This window comes from Saccoglossus kowalevskii, chromosome 20 (assembly GCF_978046115.1).
Source record: "Saccoglossus kowalevskii chromosome 20, keSacKowa6.1, whole genome shotgun sequence".
NCBI classification, from domain to species: Eukaryota; Metazoa; Hemichordata; class Enteropneusta; family Harrimaniidae; genus Saccoglossus; species Saccoglossus kowalevskii.
This window is the reverse complement of record NC_140660.1, coordinates 22,405,269-22,431,576: the sequence shown is the minus strand read 5'-3', so window position 1 is coordinate 22,431,576 and position 26,308 is coordinate 22,405,269. Positions and strand designations below refer to the sequence as shown.

At 37.5% G+C, this 26,308-nt stretch overlaps 1 protein-coding gene across 1 annotated transcript in view; it reads left to right on the top strand.

The window, feature by feature from the left end:
- LOC144352418 (telomerase protein component 1-like) overlaps window positions 1–26,308 on the top strand; it is a 104,493-nt gene that overhangs the window by 35,309 nt on the left and 42,876 nt on the right. The window contains exons 21-38 of the mRNA XM_085494605.1: window positions 15–135; window positions 952–1,134; window positions 1,581–1,756; window positions 5,827–5,977; window positions 6,511–6,687; window positions 7,285–7,377; window positions 8,474–8,606; window positions 9,753–9,933; window positions 10,466–10,575; window positions 11,530–11,798; window positions 12,363–12,569; window positions 13,579–13,674; window positions 14,729–14,853; window positions 16,026–16,281; window positions 17,052–17,171; window positions 17,941–18,039; window positions 18,564–18,830; window positions 19,844–20,010. Of these exons, the coding sequence (XP_085350731.1) occupies window positions 15–135; window positions 952–1,134; window positions 1,581–1,756; window positions 5,827–5,977; window positions 6,511–6,687; window positions 7,285–7,377; window positions 8,474–8,606; window positions 9,753–9,933; window positions 10,466–10,575; window positions 11,530–11,798; window positions 12,363–12,569; window positions 13,579–13,674; window positions 14,729–14,853; window positions 16,026–16,281; window positions 17,052–17,171; window positions 17,941–18,039; window positions 18,564–18,830; window positions 19,844–20,010 (2,931 nt within the window). The remainder of the gene's footprint in view (window positions 1–14; window positions 136–951; window positions 1,135–1,580; window positions 1,757–5,826; window positions 5,978–6,510; window positions 6,688–7,284; window positions 7,378–8,473; window positions 8,607–9,752; window positions 9,934–10,465; window positions 10,576–11,529; window positions 11,799–12,362; window positions 12,570–13,578; window positions 13,675–14,728; window positions 14,854–16,025; window positions 16,282–17,051; window positions 17,172–17,940; window positions 18,040–18,563; window positions 18,831–19,843; window positions 20,011–26,308) is intronic.

The window sequence follows — 26,308 nt, the reverse complement described above, 5'->3', positions numbered from 1 at the left end:
TTTATTCATTCTAGTTACCCTTGTGAATGGGAAGGACTGATAGATGGGAAGCCAATGGTTGGTAAACTGGAACACTTTGGAACCCGAGTTCTTAATAATTTATGGAATGCGATTTTGAAGTCCTTCCCAGATGAGGTAAGTGTACCTTTACAATACAAGGATTTTAAAGGAATACAGAGAAGAGTATCAGACATTATTATACATCTGTCACCGTAATGTCATAAATTACAGCGTCCTATGATTTTGCAGTATTGCACTGGGTATTTTCATCCTACCATATTATGAAATGCAAATTTCCAAATATGGAACAATTATGTGCGTAAACGTCCTCTAATAATAAAAACAAACATGACTGCCCCCAGTGTTTGACAGGACTCCCCACAAAGAAGTTCGCTAAATCTGTTCTAAACTTTTTGGATTTCGACATTCCCATGATGTATCCCTGGGAGGAAAAGATGTATAATAATAAGGTTATTATGAGGATACTGCAAAGTATTCACTGAGACAGTATGTAGTTGCATCGACATTAGCTGTGCGTCGGTCGATACTTCCGCTGTACTGTCTTTGTGCATTCTTTGCAGTATCCTCTTAAAAAACCTCATAGTATCATGTGCACTGTCTGAGTGCATACTTTGTCCTACCCTCATAATATCCTTATTATAATACATCTTTCTGTTTCAGTCATCTTTGATGGCAACTGAGCTAAAAAAAAGGCACCATAATTTTGGCAGGAAAACTTGTGGAGCTTGAATTATTGCAATGTCTTGTTAGAATTGAAATAAAGTGAAAAACTTGTATGCAAAAAAATCGCCCAGTCCAGTCATTGCACATTATTAGATTAGCAACAGTAACTAAGTGACACAATGTTTGACTGTGGAATAATCAACTACTGTAATCTTATTAGAGAAAGATTCTATGAATGGGTTCATTGCACATTATGTTCTTCTACAGGAAGCAGTTCAGGATGAAATCTCCCATGATGCATCCCTACATGAAGCGTGTATCGAAGATCATCTGCATACGTTTGTTGGAAGAAAAGCGTTATTAAAGCAATGTCTGGACAGTGTGTCCAGTAGTAAACATGGGTTGATAGTGCTTAGTGGAAAAGCTGGTAGTGGAAAGTCGGCTGTTATGGTAAGTTTAGTAGATTGATTATGGTTAGTGGGAATTAATACTGCTGGTGTAAAGTAAGTTGTTATAGTAACCATAGTGGGTTGATAGTGGTTAGTGGGAAAGCTGGTAGTAGAAAGTCAGCTGTTATGGTAAGTATGGTAGATTGATAGTGGTTAGGGGAAGACTGCTAGAGGTGAGTTGGTTATGGTAAGTATGGTGGATTGATAGTGGTTAGTGGGAATTAAACTGGTAGTGAGAACCACAAATTTAGGGGGTTTGTACCACAAAATTTCTGCTTGATTGTCTGGGTGCATTGTTGTGATATCCCATTTAATAAACATTTTTTTTATGTCATAGTGTGGGAGATATTGTGTCTGTTAATACCGGTACATTAATGTAAAATTTAAAACATGTACAGACATAAACGGACATTTAATTAGATATTCCGTCTCTGTTTTCGCCACCAGGCTGCTGTTGTTGATAAACTGAGAGATAAGAAGACGTACTATGGGTCGCAGCATGTAATACCACATTGTATCGGTGGCGTACCAGGGTCTGCTAACATTGTATCAATCTTAACACGAATATATCATGAACTGCAAAGAAGATTTACCTTGACAATTGATATTCCTTCAGACTATAAGTAAGTACATTTATTATACATCTGTCACGGTAATGCCATAAGTTACAGCGTACCGTAATTTTGTGGTATTTTATGGGGTATTTTCATCCTACCAAAATAGGAAATGCGAATTCTAAATATGGAATGATTACCCGCGTAAGCGTCCTCTAATATTAAAAAAAAACATGGTTGCCACAAGGCGTTGACCAGACACCACACAAAGAAGTTCGCTGATTCTGTTCTTAACTTTTTGTGTTTCGGCATTCCCATGATGTTTTATTGGGAGGAAAAGATGTATAATAATAAAGTTATTACGATGATACTGCACAGTATGCACTCAGATAGTACGTTGTTGCATCGACTTCCGCTGCATGTTGGTCGATAGTCTTGCTTTACTGTTTTCGTGCTTACTTTTCCGTGTCCTCGTAATAACCTCATAGTATATTGAAATAACATCAATACAAACTGACAAATGTGGGTGGATTATTAGTAGATGTGTATTATTACAAATAAAAAGCAAGACTCGCTTTTCTATCTAGCTTTGCTGTCATAAAAAATGACAGAGGAGAACAGTTTATATATACGTGAATGTCTGTCATTGGTGGCAACCATCCAATATAAATGATTTCTTAAAAACGTATATTTTCAATTTTCAATTTTTTTATGAATATTTTTGTCACTTTTCAGAAATGTTTATTTTTAACTTCTTCTTAAAAATCTCTACTCTAATTGCTTTGGTAATATGTATACCGGTACATTCACTTTGGATGGACCTCTATTACATTCAAAGATATTTTTATTTCTCTAATTTTAGTAAATATTTTGTTCATTTTTGGTACAAATACTTCTTTAGGAGACAATATGATTTTTTTTCTGAATTTCAACCTGAAACAATTTCACTACAGGAAGTAGTCTACTGTCTACACACACTGGAAAACTAACAAGTCATTTCGTAGCGATGACAGAGCTTGTCAATAACCTATCACATCATGGTAACCGTTCTGTACATGTGTATTTCCAACTCATTCCTTTTGTACATAGTGAGTTACAGTCACGATTTTTTTTTCAATTTTAAAAGTTGAGTAAATAAGCAAAAATAATGATGAGTTGAAATGACATAAATCTTGAATATAACTTTTCATCTCTTCTCTCCTCTTACCTTCCATGATTTCACCATGTACCTGTATATCAATAATTAAACCTGTTCACAAAGTATTAGTAGTTTCCAACTACTTTCTTGAAATGAAATTGATCAATTTTAATGAGATTCAACTGAACTGAAATGTTATTTTCTCTATATAGTAATATACAGTACAGTTCTCGCGAAAGCTTTGGCTTTTGTGGCATCATTGTCGCCTATGCATGGCTTCATTGTCGCCTCAGCATCGCATCATTGTGGCATCAGCTTCGTGTCATTGAAAATTGAAGCTCTGTTCGCCTCGCTTATTTTGTGGCATCATCGTGGCCTCAGCTTCGTTGTCTCATGGCATCAACATGGCATCAGCTTCAAAGTATTGCGACATGAGTATGACCTCATTATTTTCACACGGAAAGGCAGTAGAGAAAAACACATGTACAGAAGTTCGATATGTAATCGATTTGAAATTCAAGGCGGTAAGGGGAATAAAATAATATGACCAAGAGTAAAATGACATTTTGAAAAGATATCTTGTTTAATTATTTAATGTTGCGAGTATTGGATACCAAAAACTTTGTGAAGTACATTGCAATCTGCAAGGTGACGAGTGTCATATTGACTGCAAGGAAAATCGTGATAAATTTAAATCACACGATGCAATCGTCGTTCGGATACAACACAATTTGCTATACGAAATGAAACTGTTCTTGTTATAAAATTACCTTATTTTCGTTCATTTTATTTGCTGGTAAGAGAACAGATTCAGATTCCTCATTTCGGTGGTATTTTTCTGTGTTTCGTTTAGTTTTAGCAGAGTCCAATCCCATGCCCGGACTACTAATACATGCAAAACACACGTACGCCGCCTGGTGCGTCAACGTTGTCGTCTGCCATCTTGATACAAAGTTCCAAAACAAGTGCGTACATTTCTAACTATGATTGGATGGTTGTGGCGGAGTCGGTCTGGTAAAATTTTACATCCAGTTTTCAAAATTAAGTCACGATCAGTGACCTAAGCTCGACCTATACGTACTTTAAAAGTATTCTCACAAAAAATATTTTTGAATAAAAACGAGCCACATAATATAAAAAATTGAATAGCACTTGACATGCAGAAATAATTTATTGGGCTTCAGAAAAAAACGTGTCCAGTGGTGCCCAGTCAATGAACAATTTGAAACTCATGATACACACGAAAGTCATTCGATACTGAATATCATCGACCCAAATCTGGTTTACCTTATTTCCCAACTTGCAAAACTGATTTGTATCTCAGCCCATTTTTTTTTCTTTTTTTTTCAAATCCCTGCAGTTTGTCAAAATATAGTGATGTTTTTTAGTGAATGATTGTGAAGCCTGTCACAGCACAAAAAAACTATGTGAATCAAATATGCTTTGTTACAACATCATTGATTGGCTGAAAGCCACCTGATCGGAGCGCACAACCTGGGTCACAGAACCATATTTGTCCGTATTATCAACGAGACTTTGTGAGAGAACCACACCCACGCTTTCAACCATTTTTAGCGCGGAAGTTGCCAACAAATGTCGAAAAACTTGTGAATTTTATGGATTTGAATAAAATAAAGCTAGCGATTGGTAAGACTGGGTAATAATATATCCCCGATGCTCTTCGATTTTTTAAAATTTTATTTCAAGGTGAGAAATGGATAATTGAAGTTCCATCGATTTCAAGGCGACTGTTTCACCGCGACAACTTTATGCCGTGTTGTAGTTTCACGAGGTAAAACAAAAATATAATAAATAGTACTTGTTTAATTATTTTGTTTTACAGCCCGCAAATTACGGGACATGATCCCCATGAATTACGATAAATAAATGCTGATTGTGTTGAATGACGGACGTCTGGACCGTTTGGAGAAACCAACGGGGATATTCCAAACAAATTATTGGGACACGGTCGGTAGACATTTCAAACAAATGAAATTATTAACGAAAGAAGAAATAAATATATGCAACATTGACAAAAATACAAAGAGATATTAGGTTTTATTTTAGCCTTAGAAATATTTTCTTTCAGTCAGTCCATGCGTGGGACTTCTATTTAGCTTCATGGTCCTTCGGCTTGTCTTCTCCTTGGGGGATTCGGAAATAACAATAATTATACAAATCGTAAACTCAACACAGTGAAGAAAAGAAACCCAGACAACCATGTCGTACTAATGTTAAGTTGTTTAAAATAAAATAGTCAATCCCAGCCAAATCTAAGTCAAAGGGTCAGATTGCGTGCATATAATTATAGATAGTTAAAACAAAAAGTATTTGAACTTTTGACGGTTGTTCAACATCTATGCACGGTTACTAAACTAGTAACCCCGATCTATGAAAACCACAAAATTGTTAGTAGTCCGAATTTTTGCACAGTCGAAAATAAAGCGGAAATTCAACAAGCGGTCGCAAAAACGAGCGATTGAAAAGCGGAAGCGGGCGAGAGGTTGGGCGAAATGAGTTCTGTACTTCTTTGTTTGATGAAGCGATGCTGATGCCACATTGTCGCCATAATGAGGCCACAATGAAGCGAAGCGATGACTGCCTCAACTTTTTATGTCGCCACATTGAAGCGATGCTGAAGCCATAACAATGCCATAATGATGCGATGCTGAAGCGAAGCTGACGCTGAAGTGAAGCCAAAGCTTCTGCGAGAACTGTACTGTAGGTCTATGCCAATAGATACTAGAAATGGAAAAAAAAGTTTCTTTCATTTGACTTTTATTTTTTAACTTTTGGTATTGCTTTATATTTTATACTGTCATATTTTTGCTGCTATCAGTTTTGTGGTCTGATGATTTAAGTGAGTTTGAGGGGACAAATTTACATGAAGGCCACTGAGTTCATGTCACAGTCATATTTCATTGTGTGTTTTACCCATAATTCAGTGTTTTACCCATACTCCATTGCATTTAACACCAACCAATGAACATTCATATTACAGAAATCTTATGTCGCAACTACCAGATGTTTTGAAAGAAGCAGTAATGCAAGCTGGGAATATTCCTATTGTTCTTTGCATCGATGGATTAGATCTGTTGGATGAGGTTCATCAAGCTCAGAATATGGATTGGTTGCCAAGCCAACCACCAGAGGTAAGAAGAGATCAAACTCCAAATGTATTATAATTTATTATACAAACAGATTCAAAAAAGTACAGTGTACTTTTCCCATTAAATCTGGCTAGTCATTTTTATAAATATCTTTATTACCATACTATTATTTCGTTGCTGTTATACATGAATAATGTTATGTTATATGTATGAGGATGATGACTTATCTGTTTTAATGAATTTTGGGTTACAATCCTTCCCACCTAAATTTTAGCCAGTATTTTCAGCTCAAAATGTTTAGATACATTATTTGATTGTCTCAGGACTTTATAGTTCATATCCATTGATTGATTTGTTATTCTCAATGGGCAAGGTTGTAATACTTTCGCTATGTTATTAATCTAGTAAACTTACATGCAATTTGTTGGTCAATCCGCACTTTTATTACAAATGTATTTCTAATACAGCGAATACATTTAGTTATGTTTTACACATTTTTGTTATGCAATTTCTGTAATTCTGTCGTCATGACAACTTGTTAATTTTATCAATTCCATTTTTTCCTCCACATACAGGGAGTGAGAATACTTGTAAGTTGTATTGAAAATGGTCCATGTCATAAAAAGTTGTTACAACATAAACTACTGACCATTAGTATTGGGAGTATGGATATGTGGGATAAAGCCGAGATGGTGAGAAAGTCTTTAGCCATACACAGGAAAGCATTAGATGAATCACCATTCAATAATCAGGTAAAAACAAAAGTAAAGTTGTTATCAATGTCTGCCACTGAGGGCAGAACAGCATTGCGTGAATCACCATTCATAATCAGGTAAAAACAAAAGTTATCAATGTCTGCCATTGAGGGCAGAACAGCGTTGGATGAATCACCATTCAATTATCAGATAAAAACAAAAGTTGTTATCAATGTCTGCCTCTGATGGCAAACAGCTTCGAGTGAATTGCCATTAAATAGGTAAAAACAAAAACTGTTTTTCATATCTGTCACTGAGGGCAGAACAGCATTAGAGTACTGCTCTAATTATTTATTTTTGCTTATTGTGCTGACCCAGTAAATATTCAAATTTTACAATAAATATAGTGTTTTATTCACAAACAAGAAAATTTGAAACCTCTGTAATATATATTATTATTCATCTGTCACCGTAACACCATAAGTTACAGCGTGCAGCGCGTCGGTCGATATTCCTGCTGTACTGTCTTCGTGCATACTTTGCAGTATCCTCATAATAATCTCATATTAAGTTAAAGTTAAACCCAGTGAATAGTTCTCCCTCCTAAAGTTGTACTCTTATAGCATTGTAAAATTTTTAATTTATTGTTCACAGATGAAATTACTTTTGTCAAAGAGAGAAGCCGGTATTCCTTTGTTTCTAAACCTAGCATGTGAAGAACTAAGAGTGTTTGGTGTTTTTGAGAAAGTAAGTTTGTCCAAATTCAAGTTATGTACTTCTGAGCGTGTGACTGCACATGTATTTAATTCATAAGAGGAGAGAACTCCAAGTCTGTGATATATTAGATCAGTCCTCTCCTCATTGCAAGCATGGAAAATGGTCTGGTATAACTGCCACTGTATTGACGTGATCAGTTCAGCTGGTACTCCACTCGTATTACTACAGTTTAATCAGTAAACTATCATATGAGTTAAAGTCTATGATATACTGAATTAGGGCTTTGTGTCTTTACTCAAAACCCAGAGGAATTGAATCTCGGCCACTGACACTAGTCTGGTGTAACTACCACTGTACTGATGTGATCAGTTCAGCTGGTACTCCACTCATATTACTACAGTTTAGTAAGTAAACTATCATATGAGTTCAAGTCTGTGATTTACTGAATTGAAGTGCCCTGTACTTACAACAGTCAAACCGTAGAGGAACTGAATCTCAGACACTAACAATAGTCTACCACTGCACTGATGTGATCAGTTCAGCTGGTACTCCGCTTCTATGAATACTACAATTATCCAGATCCAGGGACTTATTGACATCCATGCATGTGTGTGTCTGTCCGTCTGTCTGTCCGTCTGTCTGTTTGTATACAGCCACATCTCACACATGCATGGTCCGATTCAGTCAAAACTTCACATACATCAGACATCATATTAAACAAACACCGACTGTATTTTTGTCATCATCAAATCCAACTGATTGGCAGTCACCTTATTTAACCCTTTCACCACCAGTTCCTTCTTTTCATTACAAATTCAAAAAATAGTCCCATTTATAGTCTACAGTTTCCTTCAGATAATTTGGACAAAAATAGCCAATTTTGTTGAGTGAAAACTGAAAATTGACTCAAATTTTGTTGGCTTCGAAATTAGAGTTCATTTCCAGACAAATTTGGGTGAGAAAGTCTGGTGGTGACTAGGTTAAACAACTGCAATTCCAAGGATCCATATCTCATACATACCTGAACCAATCAAGTTTAAACTTCACAAATACATCACATATCAAATATATTCTATATCTTGCATCATTGACAATGACTTGTTTTTATTAAAACTTTCTCTGACAGGTATCACAGAGAATAAAAGCAATGGCACAAACAGTTGGGATGCTATTACAAGAGGTGATTCAGAGGCTTGAGAATGACCATGGCAGGGAGTTGGTGTCTCTGGCATTGTCACTTCTGGTCTGTGTGAGAGATGGTAAGTCTGTCAGTCATAATGTCACTTCTGGTCTGTACGAGATGGTAAGTTTGTCAATGTCACTTTTGGTCTAAGAGACAGTAATATCTGGTCTGGTCTGTGTACCGTCTTCGCTAGCAAAGGTCTAAGTTTATTCGGCCAAGCCTCTAAACAGACCTTGGCAGAACGACCATAAAATATGCGTATTCTAACAGTGCCCCCAGTAGTCAGTTGTGGCTAATCATTGTCCAATTAGTTTGCGTGTTACAAATTACTCTTTGGCGTTTCATTTTAAACAAAATGGCGGCGCCCATGAATCGTGATATTTGTGATGATAAAATTGCAAAAGTTTTCGGTGTTGGTGCCCTCAAGCCTCATCAGGTACAGGCAATCACCGCAGTTTTGTGTGGGAAGGATGTCTTCATAGCGACAAAAACAGGAAGTGAAATTTTGTTTTATAATTTGGTACGTCCATGCTGATTGGGTGCCTCCTTTCGAGGCGCGCACAATCAGATCTCACTGCTTAAGATGCGCAATTAGCCTATGCGATCTCGCTCGGTAGAGACCTATAGGGCTCATACCACTAATTGAATTTCCATAGACGACAATGTTAACATATGACGAGATTGCTATATGAAAATGACGAAGAAAGTTGAAAATATGGCTCAAAAATGGGAAATCAACATGCCAGTAATCAACCATATGAAAAAAACTAACATGTTGGCCAGCTCAAACTCTTGCAAATCTCAGGTAAACAAGACACACCTACTGTATTTGGATTGCACCAAGAGAAATCACTGGAAAAACACCAAGATTAGAACATCCATTAACACACAGAATAAACCCACAGGTACACAGCCGCTGAGTAGTAAACAAAAGACCACATGTTGGTCTCACCTCTGACCCAGGTGATTACGCCCTCAAACAGGGAGCACCTGAGAAAAATAATATTTAAAAAATTTCATTGGTTCTTGCTAGGCATTTAAATTGAGGGCTACGAGCAGCCATTGGTTAATTAGTGGCATGAGACCTATAGGTCGAAGACACGGGACCGTGCGATTCAAACGATGGTCTGTGTACAAGATGGTACAATACTAAATAATAATTTGTATTGTGAATTTGACTGAAAAGTAAGGATGACTGACATTTTCCGAATTTCCATTTTAGGTTTATTAGAGGATGAGCTACATAGTCTGTTGAGCCTCTCAGAAGTTTTGAGTGAAATGAAATATACTTATAATGATATAAGAAATATCCGTCTGGCATCGAGTGATTATCTGCCCCAAGCTAACTTTACTCGACTTATGAGAGGTCTACAGAGTTTTTTAAGACCTTTAGGAGAAGATAGGTGAGTCTTTAACCTTTGAACTCATTTTAAAAGAGTCTAATCATTGGCTTCTAATATATACTACATGTGTGCAAGTCCTTCCGATATTGACAAGCCTTTAACTTTTTCACTTTAAACCTGGGGAGTCGTCACCTACGCATGCATCAGATGGCCATAGTGTGTCATTGTTTACAAACAAGCGTCTACCCATGAGCCTTTGTGTTTTTATCATGTGCTGTTATCGTCGCTTGGAACTTATGTGCGTGCATGATTCCCGTGCGTGCGCAGGTGATGACCCTCCCGCTTTAATATAAGTGAGTCTTTAAACTTTGATTTGCATGATATGCGAATCATTAAAATGTAAAATCCAATATAAGTTTTGAATTGAAATATAGGGGAGTTTTTATAATGTGAAATTCAATCAAATTTTGCATTGTAATATAGAGAAGTCTTTAAAATGCATCTTTCCTGCATATTTATAACTCTTGTCTCACTCTCAAATCTTAGTGGTCATTTTCATCTAAATACCATTGTCATTGTGTTCTCGTTGCAGCGTTGGTCGATTGATTCTTGCACACACTGAAATAGAGAGGGCCATCAAACTGCGATATATGAAGTTATCTGGCGCAGAGTACGAGATAATGCTACATAGACTAGTTGCAGGTGAGATATCTCAAAGGGAATACATGTCATACTAGGGTGTATAACATTACAGATATGTCATTGGCAATGAGAATCAACTCTCTGACACATCAAGAAGCAAACTATATTCTGCCTTTGGACTATATAGAACATGGATTTAGGGAAGTGACCAAAATCAAACTGGTCGGTTTCCTGTGGGGCCCCACCAATGCCCGAACCGGCACGACATGGCCTGGCAATACCGTACTTTCCTCGGACATGAGCTTCCCCGGGAGTAGTGATTCACACTTGAATGTTCATACATGTGGTTAACGGTATGGACGACGGCATTCTGGAGAATGAAATATTCACAACAAACACAATGGTACAATTACCTAGTACGGCGTGAGGTGGGAGTGTTGTCATTTTAAACTGAGTACAATATTAACAACAATGGTGTGATATAGAATGAGACTGTAATTTTATTTATTTTTTTCAATTGTGAAACTTAAATTCAGACCATTGCCCAGTATCAATCTTGCCTAGACTAGAGGTCATACATGGGTAAATTGAGTGAATATATTAAAATATGAAGACATGCTAGTCATTGAAAACATCGCAACGAATGTAGCAAATACATCAACCGTTGATAAAAGTGGTACTCCTTTTCAGGGAGTTAGTCGTTTTTCGTCTTTGGAAAGGTGAGAACATGTGAACAATAGGATTATAATCATGAACAATGAGCGCCGGTTTACCCCGGGTAAGTGCCTGCGTTGGCGGTGACCCTCGTGTGGCCAAAGAGCTTATCTGACTTCCAGGGTGTTGGTGTAGCCCTGCGGGAAACCAACCAGTTTTATTTTGGTCACTTACCTTAGTAAACAGTTGAATTGATTTCATTTTCATATTCTATTATGGAATTTTTATTTTGAAGTCGTCACACATCTTATTTATACTTATACTTTAAAGCATATGTAATCCATATTGTTTTATTTCTAGGATACTTTCATAATGAAGCCGACCCAAATAGGAATGGTACGTGGTCTGGAAAAAAACCACGTCCCTTTAGTGAACTTCCTTATCATCTTGCCTGTGCTGGTTGCTATAGAGACCTGGAAGCTGTATTGTGTAATTTAAGTTTCATCAAATTAAAATGTCAAATGGGGATGGCTGGATACTTAATGGATGACTTCATAGCTCAGGGTAACAATGTGTCAAAGGTCATACGAAGAGAACAAGAAAAGTTCCTTTCAAAGGAGAATGTTAAGGTCAGTACTCATAAAAATGTGAACAGTACAATAAACATCAATAAATAAATGCAATTATCAACCAATTTCACCAAAAATTATTTTTTGAACCATGAGATAGAGTGAGTGAACTTCACCAAAACTATTTTATCCTGCCATGCCAATTTTTAGCTCCGCTGTTGAATTTGTCTGGCTGGGCTTATCATAGGAGTGATTGTCCGTCATCAACTTTTTACTTTCTCATCTTCTTCTTGAAAACTACAAGCCTGAATGCTTTGATACTTGGTGTATATGTATCTTGGGTAGAGCTCTTTTAGAATTGTTCATTTCGTGATGATATCTTCAATTTTGATGAATATTTTTGTCATTTTTGGTAAAAATTATATTTTTTAACTTCTTGTTAAAAACCGCAAGTCTGATTGCTTCAATATTATACATATAGGTACCTCAGGTAGACCTCTCTGCATTCAAATGTTTTCTTATGGATTGTAAATGTTGAGCTCACCCGTCGTTGAATATGACAGAGCAGAGCAGTTCTGATCAGTGATTTCTGTCATCATCTCATTTTGTATATTTTCTTGACAGGCTTTCAGGTCGTTTGTATCACGTAATCTTCACATCCTGTCGAACTATCCAATACTCACATTACAACAAGCACTGAATGAACCAACGGATACTATCCCAGCCAAGATGGCTACCGATATGATATCAACCAATCACAAGATGGTATTATGGACCAATAAACATGAAGAGGAAGATCCCTGCTTAATGACTATCAGTGGCCAATCGGATGTAAGTATTAATAGTTCAAAATTGGAATGACCACCTTCTTGCAAGTATGCATATTTTGAAATATTTCCTAACCAGTCATATGCGAGTATGCAAATTTTGAAATATTTCCTAACCAATCATATGAAAGTATGCATATTATGAAATATTTCCTAACCAGTCATATGCAAGTATGCATATTTTGAAATATTTTCTAACAAATCATATGAAGGTATGCATATTTTGAAATATTTCCTAACCAATCAGATGCAAGTATGCAAATTTTGTAATATTTTCTAACCAATCATATGAAAGTATGCATATTATAAAATATTTCCTAACCAATCATATGCAAGTATGCATATTTTGAAATATTTTCTAACAAATCAGATGCAAGTATGCATATTTAAAATATTTTCTAACCAATTATGTGAAAGTATGCATATTTTGAAATATTTCCTAACCAATCAGATGCAAGTAGGCATATTTTGAAATATATTTTCTAACCAATCATATGTAAGTATGCATATTTTGAAAAACTTCCAACCAATCAGATGCAAGTATGTATATTTTGAAATAATTTTTAACCAATCATATGCATCATTCTGATGTCTTGTCATGTCTGTTCTGCTACATCAATTTGTTATGCAATAGTGTTGAAAAAATGTAAAACTCAAAGTGAGACATATTCTTGATGTTCGTCAGAACTTATACTCTCTGATATCATTCAGTGATGACAATAAACTCCCATCAGTTTATTGTTGAGATTTAATATTCAAACTAATAAACAGTGAGAATAATATCAAGTCTCACCGTGGTCTGTGATAGTGTCAGTTTTTTAGAGCTATTTTCGCACTTTGAATGCTAAATATAAAATGAACATTTGGTAAAATATTGCATGGTATCCCAGCAATACTTGAATCATGGCTGTTTAATTTATTATTATATTATATAAATATTTAATAAATAATCGGTGAAAATATACAGGTTTAATTTTAGCCGATTTGATGTTGAACTATTGTTTTTTTTTCAGACCGTGACCTGTGTAGCGGTAACTGCTAATAATAATTATTTTGCTGTTGGAACTCATGACTGTATTCTCAAGTTGTTTGACCTTGTGACAGGACGTGTGAGTATTATTCTCCAAGGAGGACATGTCTTTTGTCCATCGAACCAGAATCATTTGATTTATTTCTATAATTTGTGACCAAAACCTGTAAGCATTGAAAAATATGTTAATTTGATTCAAAATTAAAAAGAAATTAAAATTATTGCATGTAACTTTTTGCAAGAGAAAATTGTTGGTTAAAGGACATGAGCTGCATGTTTTCTTTGTTTTGTTTTTACTTTTTACCCGTAATGATGATTAAGTGGTGAGCTATAGTGGTTACAATGTCTGTCATCATCGCCTTCATGTTAATTAGTCATTGTTCTTGTAAAATACTATTTGGACAGAATCCAAAAATATCTCTTGACCTTTTTGGCATGTTCAAATTTCACATATACATCATGTCACATGTTTGTACATTTATTTGATGATCCAATTCAAGATGGTTGTACATGGCTATTTCATTTTTAAAATTTATAACCTTTGTGCACAGAGGTTTATTCCATTGACAGGATTGTATCACTTCTCCCTAAATCTAAAGCCCCAATGTGCTCTATGTTTCAAGTATTACTGGTATTAGTTTATGGAGCATGTTATTTTTAGAAGAGGGCTACTGTAAAAGGGTTAGTTATTCATAGGGTTTTAATTTTGCTTATTTTGCTGACTGGAAAATACACTAAATTAAAATCCAGTGAATATGTAAAATTGAGCATAGAACACATTATCTAAATGATAAAATCATGAATTCAAAACCCAGTGAATATGCCTGAAATGGTAAATCAGTGAAATTTAAACCCAGTGAAAATTAGTCATTTTACAGTATACTAAATCACAACTTGCTCTAAAATGAGATATGCTGTTAGATGTTTGGTCCTATAATTTGTCTGATAAATTAACTGTTACAGTTATTTCATTGAGTTACTATTGTGACACAAATTTTATTATAAATAAGTATTGTTCACAAATCATAGGCAAGGTAGTCATTAGTTTCACTATGTTTGTGAACCCTTGTACTACCAACATAAAATGACCTTTGTGCATGGTACCAAATATATGTCACTTTGTTACATTACAGGAAGTGATGTCATTTACTGGGCATTCTGGGTCCATATCTGACTGCTGTTTTGTTGGGAATGCAGTTCTGTGCAGTGCATCATGGGATGAGACTCTGAGTTTATGGGATATCAAAGATGGGCACAGGTATGATACTAGAGGGTGCCAGTTTATTTCCTTGCTAGCAAATTACTATCTTCAATTTTTACATTTGAAAATCATGCAGTGTAGAATCTTGTTTTTGCCTTCATTTTGTGAGCTTGTACTTAACTATGCCTACATGTACAAGCAGAAAAACAGAACACCACACAGTGTATATTGAAATACTGTAGAATACTTTATTTTAGCTGGAATAAATTTTCGCTGAAAATACATTTTGAGTGTTTTGTATGGAATTTATTTTCACTGATTTTTGACAAGTTGAATGTAAAATATAGGAAAAAGGGTATATTCGCAGGATTTTATTTTCACTGAATCGTTCCTTCAGCGAAAATAGCAAAAATAAATTCCAAGTGAAAATAAAGTATTCTACAGTATGTGTGTGCCATGCCTAGCATTATTACTCTTATCAGGTAATTCTTGTCACCTCACACAAAAGACAATTTTTTTTAGCTCCGCTGTCGACTTTGTCAATCGTCTATATGTACCTTGGGCAGACCTCTCTTAGATTTGTTTAATTCTCTAATTTTGATGAATATTTTGTAATTTTTTGGTAAAGAGTGATATTTTTGACTTCTTGTTGAAAACTGCAAGGCTGATTGCTTTGATATTATACATATAGGTACTACAGGTGGACCTCTCTCAGATTTGTTCATTTCATGGTGGTATCTTCAATTCTCTAATTTAAATGTGCATTGCTAACAGCCGAGCAATCTCAGACAAGAGGCTACTTGTTTAATAATTAATTTTATCTTATTTTTTTCAACATCTCATATCAATAAACATGACCATTAATAGACTGGCAAAGTAGGGACTTCTTTTTTGTTTTACAAACAAGTATAATTAATCCCCTGCGTTGGAATCACTCTGGTGATTATGTTTGATTGTTCGATTGCTTTGATACTATATACATATAGGTACCTCAGGTTACCCTCTCTCAGATTTGTTCATTTTCTAATGATTTCTTCAGTTCTTTAATTGAAATGTGCATTGCTAAAAGCGGAGCTATCTAAGCTGAGAGGCTGTTTGTTTTATTTAAAAATGTTGATGAAGACTGTAGCCAGTATCCATTTTGTGCTAAACTCATTCATAATATTGTACAAAATGTTGCAAAAATATTGATTGGAAAAATTTGAATTAAAATGTTATTGTCTTAACAGGAAGTCAATAATGAAAGGACATACACGTAGAGTGAATTCTTGTACCTGTAATAGCCAGGGTAGTATGATTGTATCGGCATCATGGGACTGTGTGGTCAAAGTATGGAATCCAGATGGAAGTCTCATTACTGATCTCCATGGTGATAAGAGACCTGTAAACTGTGTAGCATTTCATCCTGAGGGTCAGAAGATTGTGACTGGTTGCTGGGATACCACGTTGAAAATCTGGGATGTTTTCAATAAAAAGAGATTAGCTGTGAGTCTCACACTTCTTGGTACTTTTTCTGTCACAGTTTGTATTCAACTTTCCAATTTTGACTAATTCTTATGATAATCAGTTTAATTTTGTGAGGCACAAAAAATATAACAAGACAAAGTTCAAAATATATTCTTTTTATTGTTAGTGGTTTACATGTACATTTTATTGTATGAATATATTATGTTTAATTTTTAATATTTTACTTAGTAAAATATATCACCAAATAAATGACAATGAGCAAAGAAAAAATCAAAAAGTTCTCAATTTGTTTCCATGGAAACAGTAACTTTATCCCTAAAACCTACTATTGTGGCCATTTTGGATTTGAAAATAAACAATATGCATTTAATTGAGATTCATAACTAAAGAGTAGTTTGAGTACCCCAAGTTTTATCTGCAGAATTTCAAACAATCAATCACAAAGTATAGTTTTGCAAAGTTTCAGGAAATTGCTTTCCCAAAAATTGGTTGGCCGCAACAAGACTTAAAATCACATGTTTTTTGACCAAACCCAACTCGAACAAATTACTGTTATCTCTTCTGTGTATACTCTTGATTTGGCTTTTGTTTTCAATTTGAGTCGAAATTCCAAAATTATATTTGCTACATATTGAAAATTTTGAATGCAAAAGACAATTTTGTCATAAAGTGAAATTAAAAATAAAATAAATATAAATATGTTTCACCAAAATGATGGTAAGAAAACTCCTTGTGTTTGAAGTTACTATGGTAATGAATTGTTGTCTGTGTGTCTTCTTTCTCTACAGATTCTAAGAGGTCATAGTTCATCGGTTAGAGGTTGTACTTTTTCACCAAGTGGAAGACATATTGCTTCAGCTTCATTGGATGGTGATGTTAAATTGTGGTCTGCTCAGACAGGAACTCAGGTAGGATTTGTTCTCGCATGTTAGACTGGCAAAGTCAGGACTTTTTTATTTTTACAAAAAGAAATAATTAATTGTTCTTTTAGCCCTTTTAGCGTAATCGTGAAAACTAACCTGACTGCTAAAGAAATCCCGACTGGACGCATCTGTGAGCATTTGACTGCTATTAATTATTCATGATGTCATTGATTATTCATGAGTGGGTGTGTGGAAGTAAACATGACCTTTTAAAGGTTGATTCGATTCAATATCAGGGATGGATACTTCAACTTTATAATTGCAAAGGCGATACTTTCATCCATGTTTACTGAAAACAAGTCGATTTGAATGTCCAACATATATAACTAATCTTTCAAAATCGCAGGGACCTCAGAAGTGAAAGGTCACGTACATAAACATAGATAAGAGATGACATATACAGCTGCACTTTGATTCGTTGTCAATGCTAGTCAACATCTTTTAATTAGCATAATCACCGGAGTGATTCCACTCCGATTTTCACTCCAATGCAGGGGGTCGCCTGCAGATGCGTCCAGTCAGGATTTCTTTCGCAGTCACCCTAGTTTTCATGATCACGTTAAAAGGGCTAAATTGACAATTAATTATATTTTTTTTTTTGGAAAAAAAGTCCTGACGTTGCCAGTCTATAGGAGGATGCATTCATTTACATTTCACAAAGTTACATAATCATGATGTTCCATGATACCATACATGTAGGTATCTCAGTGAATAGAAAATCTTCAACATCACAGCAAATGACTTGTATTTACAGGTTGGTAGTATTAGTGGACATTGCCTACCAATCAATAGATTAACATTTTCACCTAGTGGTAAGGAGTTAATAACAGTCAGTGATGACCATAAAGTCAAGGTAAGTCTGTTTCATATGGTACCTGACTATGCTTAATTATTTAAATTCAATTATAAACATTATTTACCTATCTGTGCTTAGAATTAGCCTTTTGAATGTTAAGGGGTGTAGTCTGTCCATTTGTCCGTCAGTCCATGCTTAGAATTAACCCTTTGAATGTTTAGGGTGTAGTCTGTCCATTAATCTGTCTGTCCATGCTTAGAATTAACCATTTGAATGTTTAGAATGTAGTCTGTCCATTCGTCCGTCTGTCCTTGCTTGGAATTAACCCTTCGAATGTTTAGGTTGTAGTCTGTCCATTCGTCTGTCTGTCCTTGCTTGGAACTAACCCTTTGAATGTTTAGGGTGTAGTCTGTTCATTCGTCCGTCTGTCCATGTTTGGAATTAACCCTTTGAATGTATAGTGTGTAGTCTGTCCATTCGTCCGTCTGTCCATTTTTTTACATCAGATTTATGCATTAGAACTACATCTAGTGGATGATGGATATCGATACACATTAACACAAACACATTCTGTTTGACAGGTATGGTCTGGACACCTTGGTAGATGTGTCCAAACTATTAGTGGCGACGATTACACCAGTGCTAACTGTGTCGTCATCAATCCATGTGGTACAAGGATTGTGATTGGTTATCAGGATGAATGCACCAAGATGTTTGATTTGACAACAGGATTAGTGGTATGGTCTGTGAAACATCATACGATGAGAATACGCTGTATTGTTTGGTGTCCCGAAAATGACTTTGAAAATGAACAAATTATAACTGGTTCTGAGGATACAACACTTAAGGTATGGGAAATGTAGTGTGATAGCCTTGAAGTGACAAATTAAACCATGCTCTGACAGTGGCGGTTCCAGCCATATGTCCACTTACACCCATACATTATTCAGATTCTTTAATAAGGATTTTCCAGACTTCAAATGACAAATTATTCAGTCTTAGGTGGTATATTTAGTGTTAAGCTAGATCAGCCACTGAGGATGGTATACTAAATGTATGTTGGCCTTGAAGTGTACTCAAGAAGTAAACAAATTACAACAAGTCTGTGGCATATTCACTCTGGGTACAATGGCTTTATCCTCTCAGTGGTTTTGACTTCCTCAGTATGCCTGTAGCACACTAACCCAGAGTACAGTTTTTTCAACCTCCCCCAGTAAGTCTGTGGCATACCAACTCTGAATACAGTAGTTTTGGCCTCTCCAGTAAGTCTGTGGCATACAATATGTACTCACTCAAGGTACAGTGGCTTTGAGTTTCCCAGTATGTCTGTGGTACACTAACCAAGAGTACAGAGTTTTTACATCCCTCAGTAAGTCTGTGGCATACTCATTCGGGGTACAGTGGCTTTGTCTTCCCCTGTAAGTCTGTGGCATACCCACTCGGAGTACAGTGGCTTTGTCTTCCCCAGTAAGTTTGTGGCATACTCACTCAGGGTACAGTGGCTTTGTCTTCCCCAGTAAGTCTGTGGCATACTCACTCAGGGTACAGTGGCTTTGTCTTCCCCAGTAAGTCTGTGGCATACTCACTCGGGGTACAGTGGCTTTGCCTCCCCCAGTAAGTCTGTGGCATACTCACTCAGGGTACAGTGGCTTTGTCTTCCCCAGTAAGTCTGTGGCATACTCATTCGGGGTACAGTGGCTTTGAGCTTCCCAGTATAAGTCTGTGACATGCTCACCCAGGTTATTGCATTTGATAGACCCCTTCCCTAGCAGAATTTGAAAATTCGACCGACTGAACGTTCAAGTGCTACAACAGGTATACTACAGGTAAACATAACTTTTGTTTCTGTAAATCTTTTCAGATATTGAATACAGTTGATGGTTCATTACTACGTACTTTGGTTGGATTTACCAAACCTATTATGAGTGTTGCTTACAGTGTTATGAATGGATTAATAGCAGCTACATCTGAAGACACTTTGATTCATATCTGGAATATGAATAGTAATATTGATGACAAGTTAACAGAGTATGTATAACTATCGTAAAAACTCAGACAGTACGCTGCGCGTCGGTCGATACTCCAGCTGTACTGTCTTTGTGTATACTTTAAAGTATTCTTGTGTGACGCAGATTTCGGGACGTGACTGCGTTGTGTGATTTTTTGTGTTATAGACTTCTGCGATCACATAAAATAAATAAATAACAGAGACAGGGCTTCAATGCTCTGGAGGTAGTGGAAAGTTCTTTATTCACTTGCGACATCATCAATGGCAATTCCTGCATAGAATGACGCCATATTGGGATCAAAAAGTAAAAATACGGAAGAATACATTAATACAGAATTCTCACTTGACAGGTTGTTGGCAATATGCACTGCAAATATGCACATATCGAATAGTCACAAAAGTTTCTCAAAATCATAGTTTCAGAATACACAGCATGCATCCCAATGTATTTCTTAGCTACCTGGCATCAATAGGCCAGCTGATCACTGACAACAAAGTCCGAAAATGTCTAAATAAATCTATGACAATTTTGGTTGTCAAGGACAACGGTACGCTATACATTGGGATACAAACCTCATAAAAACATATATCAACAAATGTAAATAACTGGGAAAATATGAGACATCCCATCCTCAAAACTACATCTGAGTGTTATCTAAACTCTGGCAGTAACAGATTGATCAGATTCAGCAATGGATGGCAAAGTTGTACAGTAAATATATTCAGATTAAATCTGCATATGAAAACAACACTGACCTGCATAGAATGACGCCATATTGGGATGAAGCCTGTACAGGGTTCACCACTTGAGGGCGCTTTCCCAATATCTGCTCATATCTAATGCATTGAGTCAGATACTTTATAATGGGTCAGCATACATTAAACTTTGTTTAAAAAAAAAGCAAGATTGTTACATAAAAAATAAATAAAAGGAATAAATAATAAGTTCATGGTCACACACTCCTCCTGTTTAAAAAAACGGTGTCCTCAGCGTTTGCTTTAACGATCTAACTAACAACTACAAAAATTAACATTGGAACTTCAAAATATTACAGTAGTTACGCTCACCATGTAATTGGAAGAGTGAACAGAAGAGAGTACTCGAAATTTAAACTTCAATAACAGGATTAATACAAGTTTCTGGAGTATTATTTCCTACAACTCCAGCTACGAGAGACATAATATACGATCCTAATCTTTTTGGGGAATTTCGCTGTCTCTGAGGGTATCTATGACAGGTGGTAGGCCTTTCTGGTACATCAAAATTACAATTTACATTAAAATTACTGTCTACAGTTCTAGGCAAATCTGATGAAGAATTATACTGCTGAGGAGTTGATATGTCTGGTTTTGGCGTTAAAGTATTATTGGTTTTAGAAGATTCCTGTATACGTGTGGAGGTTTGTGTATTTAAAGGCGATGGTATAGGGCTATCAAGTGAAGCATTATGTGAAACCAGGTCTTGTATTAGAAGGGTGTCATTGTTGTGGTGTTCCATTAGTGGTGAGGCTACAAGCGCAGGACTAACACTGACTTCTACTACATCTCCTTCTGAATCAGAGTTGTTGGCTGATATGCTTACATCCTCTGCAGTGGTGATGGATGGATCGGTAGTAGTTACATGAGGTTGGTGGAGCTTGATGTCTGTGTTGATTGGTAGGAATGAGCAAGGTTTGAGTAAATTGCGGTGGACTGTTCGTTCTTTGCCATTACCCTCTGATTTGATGACATAGACAGGTAGATCAGGTTGTTTCTTAACGATAACATAGGGGGTGTTTTCCCATCGATCACCTATTTTGTGTTTACCAGTTTCTTTTAGTTGTACAAGTACTCTGTCACCTGGAAGTAGTTGATCTGGCTGTGTCTTATGGTCATAGTGTTTCTTCTGTCTCTGCCTGGCTTTATCTGCATGAGCATTGGCCGTGCTATATGCCAGCTGTAACCTGTCACGAAGTGCTTGCACATAGTCAGAATACTCAACATGTTCGTTAGAGTCTGAAGAGGTATTGAAGATTAGGTCTACTGGAAGACATGGATTGTGACCGAATAGGAGAAAGTAAGGTGCATAACCGGTGGACTCGTGACGTGTACAGTTATATGCATGGGTGAGAGTTTCAAGATGATCTTTCCAGTCCTGTTTCTCTGATGGGTTTAGAGTACCTAGCATGTTTAATAGGGTTTGGTTGAATCTCTCAGTCATGCCATTTCCTTGGGGATGGTATGGAGTAGTGTGAGTTTTAGTAATGTTGGTGAGCTTACATAGTTCTTTGATGAGGGCACTTTCAAAATTTCTGCCTTGGTCTGCATGAATACGTTGTGGAATTCCATACTGACACATGAAGTTCTTCCAGAGAACTTTTACGACTGTGGATGCCTTTTGGTTAGCAGTTGCGTATGCCTGTGCATACCTCGTGAAATGATCTGTGACGACTAAGATGTTTTCAATGCCTCCTTTTGATGGCTCAAGTGTTAGGAAATCTATGCAAATGAGTTCCATTGGTTCAGTGGTTCGAATGCTGACCAGGGGAGCACGAAATGTTTTAACTGCTGCTTTCCGCAAACAACAACGCTCACACTGCTCACACCATGCTTTTACTTGCAGAAACATCTGAGGCCAGTAATACCTCTTACGGATCAGATCTAAAGTCTTGTCAAAACCTAAGTGTCCCATCTCGCTATGTAATTTCTCAAATGCGATTTTTCTATACACGCATGGAAGGATCAACTGATGTATCTCGGCCTGATTAGGTGGACAAACTTTCCTGTAGATAACACCTTCTTTTATGGTCAATCTGTCCCACTGATGGAGCAATAACCTAGTCTTTTTAGACTCATCCCTTAGCTGTCGCTTGCTGGGTTTCCTAGTAGAGTCTCGAAGAACCTTTGCTCTGCCAACTGATGGATCCTCCTCCTGACACAACTTCAGTTCTGGACTAGTCATACCAGGTAATGTCTCTGAAGCAGCTGCAGCTTTTGTTACATGTCCAGTTGACTCAGACTCACAAATACGGTTCTTTGTTTTCTTCATTACACTGCATACAGCACGAAGTTTGTCAGATACTTCTTCTGGTGGCATTCTGGAAAGTCCGTCAGCATTGGCATTGCTTTTACCTGGCCTGTATTTGATCTCAAAGTTGAATAGGGATAGCTGTGAGACCCAGCGCTGGCCTGTTGCATCCAGCTTCGCCGTAGACATGACATAGACTAGAGGATTATTATCTGTAAGTACAGTGAAGTAGTTTCCATACAAGTAGTCTCGCAGTTTGTCAGTAACAGCCCACTTGAGGCATAAGAATTCTAGCTTGTGAGCAGGATATCTTGTCTCTGAAGGGGATAGACCCCGACTGCAGTAAGAAATGACTCTGTCTATTCCATCTTGTTTCTGTACAAGAACAGCACTCAGACCTTCCTGTGAAGCATCGGTCTGTACTATGAATGGTTGTGAAAAATCAGGGTAGCCCAGAATTGGGGCAGACAAAAGATTATGCTTAAGGCATTGGAATGCATCTTCACACTCATTAGACCAGTTGAATGGGGGAACTAACTTCTTGTGATCTTTTGCACAAGTCTTTCCCTTACGCTTCCTCCTAGGGTCTCCTGACGTGAGTCTGTACAATGGTGCTGCTATCTTACTGTACCCGTTGATGAACCGCCTGTAGTACCCTGTGAATCCAAGATATCTCAGAAGTTCCTTTCGATTCTTAGGATGTGGCCAGTCACGCACTGCCCGTAACTTGTCGGGATCGGTACTAATGCCCTCTGCTGACACTACATGACCAAGATAACCCACTTTTCTCCGGAGTAGGTTACACTTCTGAGGTTTCAGTTTCAATCCATGCTGACGTAATCTGTCCAACACCATTTGCAATCTGCTTAGGTGTTCCTCAAAGGTACTCGAGAAGATGATGATGTCATCCAGGTAAATTAACACGGTGGAAAAGTTCTGATCACCCAGGCAAGCCATCATAAGCCTACTGAAGGACGCTGGGGCGTTAGATAAGCCAAAAGGCATCCGGTTTGCCTCAAACAGACCCATGGGTGTTGTGAATGCCGTCTTCGGTTTATCCTTTTCAGCTATTTCCACTTGCCAATACCCTGAGGTGAGGTCAAGTGTTGAGAAGAACTTTGCATTCCCAAGTGATTCCAGTGCATCATCAATACGCGGAAGAGGGTAAGCATCTCTGATAGAACGCTGGTTGAGTTGTCTGTAATCAATACATATTCTAGGAGTGCCATCTTTTTTCCTAACAATCACAATTGGTGATGCATACGGACTCCTGCTTGGCCTTATCACTCCTGCAGTCTCCATGTCTTCAATGTGCTTTTTGATTTCCTGATATTGAGCAGGAGGGATGCGACGTGGTGGCAAGCGAAAGGGCTGGTTGTCCACCAGTGGTATCTCATGCTGAATGGTTGTCGTTCGTCCATAGTCTAATGAGTGTTTTGAAAATACATCAGTATTTTTCAACAACAGCTGCTTTAGTGCATTTAGCTGACTAGGACTATCAACAGCAGCACTGCTTAAGTCAACAGGGGGAAGATTGTTCTCTGATGTTTCAGCCATGCTATGGCACTGCAACAGAGAACTGGAAGATACTTTAAGTTCGCTGCCTAGAGCCATTGTAGGTTGCCGTGTAGAGAACTCTTCTTCACTGATTATCGCATGCAGCTCTGCTACACAAGTCTTGGGCCAGATAACAAAAGGTTTTGAGGAATAATTACATGCCCTTACATTGGTGTGTCCATCCTCCACATCAGTCACCACTTTTCCAATTGCTAAACCATCAGGCAGTACTCTAGTGCGTGGGCCTTCGATGAGGGTAGTATACATTGACTTTGCTGGTCCTTTGGGAACCAGGCAAGGGATGTGAACTTCTTCCCCAGGAGGTATAGTCATGGGTCGACGGCCACTGTATTTGGCTTGTCCAATGAATCCCGTTTTACCACCTAGTTCCACTTTCCCTATGTCTTTGTATGCTGAGTACCATACCTCCGAGGACTGTTTGACACAACTGTGGTAGCAACGACCATGAAAGGCTCTCAAGTCATTTTGGCTAGTCCTGATGACATTTGTTCCAATCAACAAAGGCACTTGTTCACGGTACTCAGTTGTAGGAACCACGAATGCAGGGACCCGTTTATATGTTCGACCTAGAAATGTCAAGTTCAAACGAATCACACCATAATGCGGTACATTTTGTCCTGCTGCCCCTTCAATGGTAATATTAGTAGATTCATGCTTCATACTGGATAGTTGAGGATGACTAGTGAGGAAAGCTTTGGTTATGGTCGTTACCTGTGAACCGGAGTCAACTAGTGTACGACAAACGATACCATTTACTTCCACCTCTGTCTCGTTCAAAGGCCCAACAAATTGTTGTACCACCTCCACTCCAGCTTGGTTCAGAGACGAATCTAACATAGATTGATTAGGGGGACAAGCTTTAACAACACCTGCGAAATGTCCCTCTTTCGCAGGCACTATTCGTTTAATGATTTTGGCGATGTAGATTTCGGTTGAAAGGATCGGTTGGCCGGAACATAGGTTGGGAGCGGTTTGGAACAGCATCCTCGAACTACATGACCTTTGTTACCACATCGATAACATGCTGTGTCCTCGGGCAACTGCTTCAAGGTTTTGTTTCTGGACGGTGCTGTTTTGTCATAGGTAATGGATTTGTTGTGCTGGATGGTGTCAGTGCCAATTGAAGGTTGATCGCTTTTGTTTATTTTCTGCTCCAGTTTGGCTAACCTGTCAGCTTGCTGCTCCTGACTCAATGCAATTTGCTGTAGCAGTTGAGTCACCTGGGTCATATTTTGGTCTTCAGGTGTGGATGATGTAACTTTAACTGGAGAATCATGAATTTCATTATTTCTCACCCAATGTGGTTGACTTTGTCCTTTCTTGGTTTTGGTTGATGTGGGTCTCACTTCTCTGGCCAGAAGTCGGAGCTCAGCTCGAAGCTCAGTGAAGGACATTTGTCTTGGCTTCATTGGTGCTAATCGTGAAAAAACTGTCTGGTCGTGTAGCCCTTTCATGAACTGTTGAGTGAGTTTATAGTCTCTGTCAGGGTATGGTTGTCCATGATGCACTTTCTCTTCCACCTTGCGTAGTAGATCTTCCAGGGCAATGGCATAAGATCCTGCAGATTCGTCCGCTAACTGTTGCCGCTCATAAAAGTTACCCATGGGGTCCATGGACAGTCCACCATCACCATACTCTGCTCGGAGCTCCTCAAAAGCACGGCTGGGAGACTGCTGACCGGGTGGTAGGTTAAGTACTAACTTCCGGGCTTCACCACTAAGATGCCTTACAAT